The sequence below is a fragment of the Mytilus edulis genome, unplaced genomic scaffold, assembly GCF_963676685.1.
Source record: "Mytilus edulis unplaced genomic scaffold, xbMytEdul2.2 SCAFFOLD_2228, whole genome shotgun sequence".
NCBI lineage: Eukaryota > Metazoa > Mollusca > Bivalvia > Mytilida > Mytilidae > Mytilus > Mytilus edulis.
This window is the reverse complement of record NW_027268308.1, coordinates 1-11,212: the sequence shown is the minus strand read 5'-3', so window position 1 is coordinate 11,212 and position 11,212 is coordinate 1. Positions and strand designations below refer to the sequence as shown.

The following is an 11,212-nucleotide window of genomic DNA, read 5'->3' as shown; positions in this document are numbered from 1 at the left end:
AAAGATTGAATATTAAATAATATTTAACTAGTATGTTGTCACCCAAGGAAACCAATATTGTCTTGAATCATTGCATTTGAACGAGACAAGCACAATTGTAATATAATTATAGTAAATTACTGATATTGAATTTATAAATTTCATCATTGACACGCGTTTTCTTTAAATAGTTCATTAGCGTATAATATATATTTGAGTTAACACGGCCTATAGATTCTTAATATTGATTTTTGTGTTTCTGTTTCATAACCTATATTCTCTAATGGTTGTGCTGTTTTCACATTTCTTGAGCGCTATGAGAAAAATTGTACTCCTCACTAGTGAAATATCAGTTCTCAGCAAATGATTGGTCGATATTTAATTATTAAGTTAAATTTTCTTGATTTATTCTGAATTTTCTATTGTCACGTCATGAAAAAGGCGACCAAGTTTGATCACGTCACATATACAAAAAATCTTTGAAAATTAAGAATACAAATCTGTCTTTCTCCAACAATACGAGTTGTAACTATCGTGACTTCTTTCTAAAAGTAAAAATTAAAATAACAAAGACTAGTATACCGAACTCCGAAAAAATTCAAAACGTAGAGTCCGTAACATAAAGGCAAATTCAAAATCTCAAATACATCAAACGAATGAATAGCAACTGTCATATGCCTGACTTGTTACAGGCATTTTCTTATATAGAAAATGGTGGCTTTAACCTGGTTTTATAGCTTGCTAAACCTCTAACTTGTATGACAGTCGCATAAAATTCCATTATATTGACAACGATGAGTGAACAAAACAAACATACCTAATAGTAAAAAACTTCAAAAATAGGGGTACAACAGTCATCATTGTGTTATAATCTTACAATTTATCACAATAAATTATGTAATAAAGAAACACACAAAAGGCATATGTACAAAGCTCATTTGAAAAATGAAAGACAAGGATACAAAAGTTCATCATAGCACAATAACACAATGACTGGGTGTACAGAGCCACGTCATATGTAACCAAAAAAATCCAAGGCCTATAGACAAAGCACATTATATAAAATGTATCAGAACTTTTAGACGACATATCTTGAGACTATCATCTCTCAAAACGATTGAAAATGTTAACCTGTCATACGTCGGAAATTGTTTTGTATTTAAAACTCTTGAGAAGTAAAATTGCAAAAATCCTAAACGGAGAGTCCTTTATAAAAGGGCAAAATCAAAAACTCAAACACATCAAGCACATCAAACGAATGGAAAACAACTGTCATGACTTGGTACAGACATTAGGATGAAAGTTTATAACTGACGATTCAAAATGAAATAAACGTATTTAGTGAGTATCAACGCAAACGACAGTCGGTTGATATGATTTTTGCGGTATAACATGTACAGAAAAAAATAATCCTGCTGATCTAACTTAACTTAAGGATTCTTGTATACTGAAAACGGCTAAAAATGTGGTAGCTTTCGCTATTTGTGGATTAAATCAAGGTTAATAACATTATTTTTAGTGACCTCTGAAAAGTATATGAATTTAACATATAAAAATAACATTTTAATCCTGCTGTAAATATAGGACTAACAACTGATAAAAAATGTTAAATCAATTTCATCAAACGAGGCACTTGGTTTACACTGCAAGACCAATGTCATATTTTAATGCTTGACTTACATTCTGTCGCATCTGTTTCTTATCGGATTTATAAGAAATATAAAAGACCAGAGGTCCAATCAACAAGTCGTTGCCAACATGAAGTGTGCAGTGTTGTTAGTTGTCATCTTAGTATCATATACTGGTAAGTGTATACAAATCTACATAAAAATATTCTCTTTATATAAAAACCATTGCTTGCCATGTTACTGATATCTAGTCTACTATAAAACAGGTGCCATAGTAATACCATAAAAACTACTTACCCTAGATGTACTTAAAACTTACACTTCCCGTTAGCGTCATGTGTCGCATAGGGCGCGACTCTATATGTGGTGCGTATGAAAATTGGAAAAAATGCAAAGATCTGATAAAGTATATAAATTGATAGTATACTGCGGTCGAAGCAAATCGAATATCATCGGGTTAAATTTGACGGTAAATTAAAAAAATGTCCAAAAAGTGTAAAAACTAGTAAAAAAGTCTGATCATCTTTCAAATTAGTTCACGAAATGATCTTTCAAATTAGTTCACGAAATGATCTTTCAAATTAGTTCACGAAATGATCTTTCAAATTAGTTCACGAAATGATCTTTCAAATTAGTTCACGAAATGGTTCATCTTTGTTTCATTTTTAATGATGATATTTGTTTCCTTAAAATGGCTGTAAACGACTAATCCATGCATAACCAATCTCTAGCTAATGTTTTATATTGATAGTCACATGAATACGGATTTAATGAGGTCGAATTATTCATCAGCGATATTTGTATGCTAATTTTGACAAAATTATCCCAAATTGGCTGCAAAAAACGAATTGTTATTTCATTATTTCACTTTTATTAATGATTGAACCAAACGAAATCATATTCTATTTTTTTTTCATTCTCGAAGCTGGTGCCCCTTTAAGCTGTACATACTAAAAAGCATCAAATACATCATATCGGCACAACAATAATGAAATAACACGCAAAGAACACATAGAAGTAAAATAACACTTCAATTAAAAATAAGAATAACACGAAAAGCTCATTTGTATTCAGAACAAAGAAATTCCTATTCATTCCATGTCTTATTTAAAAGATTTTAGAGGTGGAAAACTGTAGTTAAACACTGTTCGTACAAAACTGTGTTTGTTTTACCTTTTTATGATATCATTGTATCTGCATATTTACATTTTTTACATTAAACAAATCTTTACTAGTCCTTTTCTAGTTGTACAAAATTGCTATTTCAAATTTTATACAATAGTTGGTAAATACTGACCGTGCCAAACCCTCATGGTTAGTAAATGATTTTAAGCACCCTCTAAAAGTAGAGTTGTTAAGATGCATTCCTGCATATTTAACTGATATGAGTTTCAAAGTAAGTTTGTTAAATTCATGCAAAGAGATTTTACGGTTGGTTCACATTTTGAATATGAATATATAGACTGTTGTAACAAGTTTATTCCCCAACTTCCAGAACTGGAATTTACTCACGATTTGCGTGTATTTGATTTTTTAACTAATCAATAAGTTTTCCTGATTATCAGACGAAACGCGCGTCCGGCGTAAATACCAAAGTAATCCTGGTATCTATGGTAAGTTTATTCTGCGCTGACATGAATTATCATTGATATGGTGATAAATATAAATTAACAAAACTTTTAAATTTTTGAAATACTAAGGCGTTCTACCTCTGGAGTAGATTACCTTAACTGTATTTGGCAAAACTTTTAGGAATTTTGGTCCTCAATGCTCTTCAACTTCTTACATTATTTAGCCTTTTTAACTATTGGCGATTCGAGCGTCACTGATGAGTCTTTTTTTTAGACAAAACGCGCGTCTGGCGTTAATACAAAATTTAATCCTGGTATCTATAATGACTTAATTCTACAGTAGAAATATACATGTTAACCGTGCCCGAAAATTTAGAAACGATCCTGGTAAACTTGTCGATCCTTTAAATAAACTTATTCTAAAAGGTTACCAATTTAACAATATAATAAGATCATTAAATATTGTTTTTATTGGTACAAAGATATAAAGATTTGGTTTTGAAGTCTAGTTGTAACTGTAGAAAACTTATTTCTAACTTGATAGCACATCCTCGTATTTTCGGAAATGTTGTTAACCGTGCCCGAAAATTTAGAAACGATCCTGGTAAACTTATCGGTCCTTTGGATAAACTTATTCTAAAAGGTTACCAATTTAACACTGTAATAAGATCGTTGAATATTGTTTTTTTATGGTATAAATATTGATTTTGTTATCAGTAAATATTAAAACCAAACTAAATAATACTTGTATGTAATATACATATACACATTCATGGATCTACAATCTGTCGATACCTGTATCTTGGCATTGCACAAGGTCAAGTTTTTGACGGATTATGGCGTCGTACATGAAATCCATTGGATGTTGGATGTGTACGGATTGATTATTAAGTCTTAGATGCATGATTTTTTTATAAGTTGTTAGAGGCTTTGAACTAACTATCAGTTAACTGCGAGTACTCTCAGAGCTGTACCTAGTGTCTTTTTGTTGTTGGGATATACAAGTACCCAGTTCACGTCCACTTGTATGTTTATCCGTCTTATGAGTTTAACCTTTTCAACTGATTTTTATAGTTCTTTCTTATGTTGTACTGTTATACCACTGTCCCAGGTTAGGGTAGGGTTGGGATCCCGCCACATTCTGTATGTATGATGCCTGTCCGAAGTCAGGAGCCTGCAATTTAGTGGTTGTCGGTTGTTTATGTGTTACATATTTGATTTTCGTTCATTTTTGTACATAAATTAGGCTGTTAGTTTTCTCGTTTGAATTGTTTTTCATTGTCATTTCTGGGCTTTTTATAGCTGATAATGTGGTATGGGCTTTGTTCATTGTTGGAGGCCGTACGTATGGTGACCTATAGTTGTTAATTTCTGTGTCATATTGATCTCTTGTGGAGAGTTGTCTCATTGGCAATCATACAAAATCATCATTTTTTTTTATATGATAGTCTTAATAACGACAAATAAGAAAATATATGGTCGTCTTATAGATAGAAAAAGGGGTCTCGGTGGCCAATTGATCCAAGTAGTAGAACTATTTTATCACTTGAATGTCAACACAGAGGTTGCAAATGACAGGCATTTTTCCTTCACCGACACAAAATAGCACAATGGTGCTGAAAAGGGAGTTAAACACCAATCAATCAATCAAAATAGAATATAAATTTATCATTGATACATACACTAAACAGTAAAGGACCTGGTGATTACAACTTTTATAAACACTATGCTATCCTATTAGAATTATATAGGAGTAAAATTTTAGTAAATTATATATTATCATATTTATATTTTTACTTTACAGATGCAGGGTCTGACTTTTATGTATGTATATTACCTAAGATATCCTTGTTTGACGACAATAGTTTTCATTATGTTTTTTTTTACTTCCACTTATAGCTTGTAGATGATCTCTTGTTAATTCATCATCATTTGTTTGACTAAATCTCCCTATGGGAAAATTTTGAAAACAGGATTGTCGTGTATAAACATTAATAAATAGGCACCATATTCAAGACAATCATAAACTCGCACAACAGCAGCTGATACCTAACCCCTATGAATTATCACGTTTCTTTTTATTTGTTCTTATGTTTACTTTTCGAAAAAAATAATAATTTAAAGAAAAGAAAATATGAATAACTTATTTTATATTACGGCTAATCGACTTTATAACATTTTGAATCAATGAATAAACACAAAAACACTGAAAGTTCGACTGTCAATATAATGGAATTGTATGTGACTGTCATACAAGTGAGAGGTTTAGCTAGCTATAAAAGCAGGTTTAATCCACCATTTTCTACATAAAAAACATGCCTGTACCATGTCTGAAATATGACAGTTGTTGTCCATTCGTTTGAAGTGTTTGAGCTTTAAATTTTGCAATTTGATTAAGGAATTTCCGTTTTGAATTGAACATACCCTTCTCCGCTTGATCATACAGTATCATGCCCGTCATAATTGTCAAAGAACTTTGCTCTAAAGTGGAGAAATTGAAATAATTAACAACAAAGTATAACTGCAGGTACAACACTCTAACAGTTGTTTACTGTCCGGCTTTACAATATGAGGAATAATTATGGGAAGTGTAATAAAAAAAAAGTTTATTAGATCACAAACTTTTAAATTACACTGGCCTGTTGTCTTCATAATAAAGATATGAAAATATACATTGGCAGTTGTACAATTGGGCCAAAAGTCTTATCGAAATATGAACCAAACTAAACATTATGACGTTAAAAATTATATCAAAGTATCAATATGATTGAGCCTTATGATAAACGTTTCTGAAAGAACGGATATATAATAGTTTACCTTAACAATTACTATTAGAAATAGTTCTTAAAAAGGAATAAAAGTATGTTCAAACATTTTTGTATTAACTTTTTTTACGTGAGATTACTAATAAATCACCTCAAAATTCTAATGGAAAAGCAATCTTATATTACTGAGTTTCGGTCAATACAGACAATAATACATCTAATACTATATGTCAATGTATGTATTTTATTCTTGTGCCAACTCAACATTGATTTCTAGTAGATGGCATGTCATACTTACATTTCATACTTTCTTTTTTTTGTCAATTAAATTTCTTTGAATATTTTACAGTTGGACGATGATAGCTATACCTCTCCAGCAGTTGTGTCACATGTATCACATGACCAAGGAAACACCCTATTTGGACATAGAAGTAACATTCACGTGAGCCATAGTGTATTTGGACACAGGCATAACACTCATGTGAGCCATAGTGTATTTGGAGACAAAAACGGTGGGGTACTTTCAATTAGTCATAAGGTTCATCAACATGGACATGCTAGTCATCATAATGGTCGCCTTCACGGAAGCTTCGGATCAGTTGGTCACCATCTGGGACACCTTGGCCATCGTCATGGGCGCTCTGGTATATATGGTCACCGTCATGGACGCTTTGGAAATCATCTGGGAGACTTAGGTCACCGTCATGGAAGTTTTGGTTTATTTGGTAAAAAACATGGACGCTCCGGTCTATATGGTCATCGTCGTGGACGCTTTGGTCGCCGTCTTGGACACTCTGGGCATCGTCACAGAAGCTATGGTAGATATGGCAACCGTCATGGACGCTTTGGTATATTTGGTCACCGTCATGGACGCTTCGGTAAACGTCACGGGCACTCTAGACATCGTCATGGAACATACGGTCTCCATGGTCACCGTCATAGTCGCTTTGGTCGCCGACACTCTGGACATCGTCATGGAAAATATGGTCTATATGGTCACCGTCATGGTCACTTTGGTCACCGTCACGGACGCTATGGACACCATCATGGAAGTTTTGGTTTATTTGGTAACAAACATGGACGATCCGGTCTATATGGTCATCGTCATGGACGATTTGGTAACCGTCACGGACACTCTGGACATCGTTACGGACACTATGGTAGATCGGTCCACCGTCATGGACACTCTGGTATATTTGGTCACCGTCATGGACACTTTGGACATCGTCTAGGACGCGTTAGTCACCATCATGGAAGTTTCGGCCTATTTGGTCACCATCATGGACATCATCATCACCATCACGGACATGTTGGTCACCATCACGGACATTTTGGTCACCATTATGGACATTTTGGTCACCATCACGGACATTTTGGTCACCATCACGGACATTTCGGTCACCATCATGGCCATCATGGGTACCGTCATAAAGGAAAGTATTACGGAAAAGCTAGGAAGTACTACAAAAAATATAAAAGGACAGGAAATAGTAAATACTACCGGAAATCCCGAAAATATCACAGTAAAGGTTACAAAAAATATTTGTATTAATTCACATTAAATGTATGAGAATTAGATTTTTTAATTATTCAAATCAATCTACTGTTCTTTATAAATAAGATGTGGTATGAGTACCAATGAAACAACTCTGCATCCAAGTCACAATGTGTAAAAAGTTATCAATTATAGGTCAAAGTACAGCCTTCAACACGAAGCCTTGGCTCACACTTAAAAACAAGCTATTAAGGACCCCAAAGTGACATGCTTAAAACAATTCAAACAGGAAACCCAACGGTCTAATCCATAACAAAAACGAGAAACGATAAACACGTATGAACACGACCAACAAACAACAACCACTGAAAAACAGGCTCCTTGGAGGGAAATTTGGACGAACAAATGAAAAAAAGGGGTATAAAATGTTAGATAGGAGCAGGAACTTTGCCTTGCAAATGGCCACCCTGTACCCCTTACAAACTTGTTGGAAGTAACTTGTTAGCACTAGAATCGTAATGCGTTTCTTTAGTACATAAATGTAGCTGTCTTTGTTTTTTATATGCCCTTTCTCTTCTTTCTCATATCGTTCATTTTAAATCAATAATATTGCAGAACGAGGCATTGATCTATGTATCATTTGAAGAAAAAGAAAAAAAAAGAGTTGGTACTTTCCTTTTGATCTTTCATTAATGTACTTCGATCAAATGCAAATATGCTTCCATTTTCTTATTGTAGACCTGTATCGCAGTGTAGTTTGATTGAACTTAATATTTCCGACTTGCATGGGATTGATTAAAGTTAGAAAAACTATTTCTGCACCATAACAAGATAATTGCATTAAATCAAACAAGGATGTCTTAAGAGTTGAATGAATGAATTTATTTATTTGCAAAAAGCATTTACATGCTATGGCAATCAAAACATATATTACATATATGACACAATAATAAACAGCAGAAAACAACACATCATACAAAGTGAAGTAAGAATTTGACATCTCATTTTCCATACTGCCTTAATATAATTACATAATTTTATAGTTGCTGTTTTATTGACAGCTTTTAACAATTGATCCAGTTTATAAATATTTGGCCAAGAACAAAAGTATTTTGGTAAATAATGTGACCTTGCAGGTCTTTATACAGGACAAACTAAAACAAAATGATATTCGTCTTCAACAACGTTCATATTACAACAAAGACACAATCGTAATTCTCTTGGCGTATTGGTATATCTACCAACTTTGATATTTAATTGAAGTGTCCCACTACGTAGTTTCGTAAGTAATCGATCATCACAAAATAAATTTAAGTAATTTTCAAGACAAAAATCTGTCTTGATTCTTTTATACATGCAAAGTTTTTCACAATCACATAAAGATGTGGACCACTCTTGAAAATATTGATCAGTAATACGTTTTTTAACAATATCAAAAACTACATTAGTTTATAGTTACATCCTGTGAAATCCACAAAAAGTTCAGGCCAAGATTAGACAATAAATCTCGTACATAAGAATCCCAATTTGTTTTACCATTAATAACATCTTTATACAGAAGCATGTAAACATCGTGAACAACACTTGTTTTTTTTTCAATAAAATATGAAACCAATATTTTAAAAGTATAGTTAACTTTTAAAGAATAGCACTAAGTAAAAACACGCAGAATCTTTACATGAAATGCTATATAGTTATATGAGATAGACATTCGGAAATTAGAAAACAGGAAAAGCTTAAAAATAAAGAAAAAACAAATTATACGAATGAGCATTAACATTTTAAGCCACGATGCTACACAATATTTTTACTTCACGGGATATTTTAGAATTGATTGTATTGCTGCTGTAAATTCAAATCCCATTTAAGAGAGCAAATACCTTCAGATATTGATTTATGTTTTATAATGTTGGGCTGTGTCTCTTTAGAAATACACATATTTCATTCCTTTTAACTATTTATTTAAGTATTCATAATAATATGAAAACACGTAAAAGATTTTTTTAAAAACCCATTAAGAAAGAAAAAGTTAAATGTATACATCCGCTAATGTTTTTTCCGATTTGATCAGTTTTCCTTCATTCCTACATTATTGACACTGACGTATACTTTGTTGGATATTTCCTTTCATTAATATGTAGAGTTCGGGTGGGATTGTACTTCATGTTCATATGATGAAGACATAATCTTTCAAGCAGTTTAACTGAGGTCTGGAGCTGACATGTCAGTAGCTGCTAGTAGTCCTTTGTTAATTTATTTATCATTGTCATTTTGTTTAGTTTCTTTCGTTACCTATTCTGACATCGGACTCGGACTTCTTTTGAACTGAAATTTACTGTGCGTATTGTTGTGTGTTTGTTTTTTCTATATTGGCTGGAGGTTAATGGGTTGAGGGTTGAAATCTCAAAAACATGTTTAACCCCGCCGCATTTTTTAGCCTGTCGCAAGTCAGAGGGGCCTCTGTCCTTTGTTAATCTTGTGTGATTTTTAGTATACATTTTTGTTTAGGGTCCAACTGAAGCACCCCTCCGGTAGCATTGAAGACCCGGGTGTTCTCTGCTCTTTGGTCGGGTTGTTGTCTCTTTGACACACACCCCATTTCTATTCTCAGTTTTATTCAGTTTGAAACAACATCAACTATTCAGCAGTTTACTACCTTTATATGATAAACTGAAGTATAAGTGTGGTAAAGCAAGTTTATAAGCTCTCCGCTTATTTTTTCTCTCTCACATATTGGAAAACAAAGTTGGGTAGTATGGTAAAGTGAAGTCATTTGAATATTCATTATTTATGTAATAGATCTATGCTATTGGCAAACAAAATTTATTATTTCAATATGAATCAATAATAGTAATTCGGAAAACACTGACTGTCTTTGCGTTTCTATCATTTAGAAGTATAGTATTGTGGATAGTTGTTTCATTGACTTTCATACATCTGGTTATGTTTTAAACTGGATAAGAAATCTTGCTATTTACTCTCAGTGGGTGTTTTACATACTATAAAACTAAATACGGAATTGTGGTGAATCTTCACGAATATGGTCATTATCATACTCATTGGAAATATTATTTGGGTAACCGTTATCATATGTATATGTCCAATGCTTTTAAAAAATCAAATAAATATAAAAATGTCCAATATGTTCTGTCTTTCCGATATATCAGTGTAGAAACGAAATTTGTGAAGTCATCCTCATGACATAAATCATTTAATTATAAATCAAATTTAGTTATAGCATCACCAAAAAAACCAAACATCTTAGCATTAGATTTTTTGTTGCCAACACAAAGTCCTCTGATTAAGACCTTTTCTTAGTGATGATGTAACATATTTTAAGCAGGAAAAAAAAACTATAAATTGGTCAAACTATAGCTAGATTTCACTTATAAATATATCATGATTTTTTTGTGGAAAGCATTGTTCTATCCACAGAACAAAATTGTGCATCACAACTATCTTGTTATGAAAATGTAAATCATAAAGCTAAACAGTTTCAATATGAATTGTCCTTTAAACAATTCTGTTTGCCTTAATACTATTGAAAATTTTTTGATAAAGGTGATAACTAAACTGTTTTTCAATCTTACGTCTCGTAATGATGACTTTTATGATCATCAATTCGCTTATTGAAAGTTTGTAGCAGAAATAAAAACTTTTTAATTTGTATTTCTGCATTGTAACTTTGTTCATGTTTATTGATTGTTTTACACAAGGTGTTGTGTCCCTGTATTGAAACTGGTATTTGTAACTTAGTTTCCTGGTGATCCAGGC

At 32.5% G+C, this 11,212-nt stretch overlaps 1 protein-coding gene across 1 annotated transcript; it reads left to right on the top strand.

Moving 5' to 3' along the window:
• Window positions 1-1,737: 1,737 nt before the first annotated feature.
• Window positions 1,738-7,252, top strand: LOC139507302 (filaggrin-2-like; the record flags this gene model as incomplete). Its single annotated transcript, XM_071295689.1, is given in 3 exon segments — window positions 1,738-1,783; window positions 4,983-5,002; window positions 6,293-7,252. Coding segments are annotated over 3 exon segments (1,026 nt in total), but the record flags the coding sequence as incomplete, so codon positions are not given.
• Between the last annotated feature and the right edge of the window lie 3,960 nt (window positions 7,253-11,212).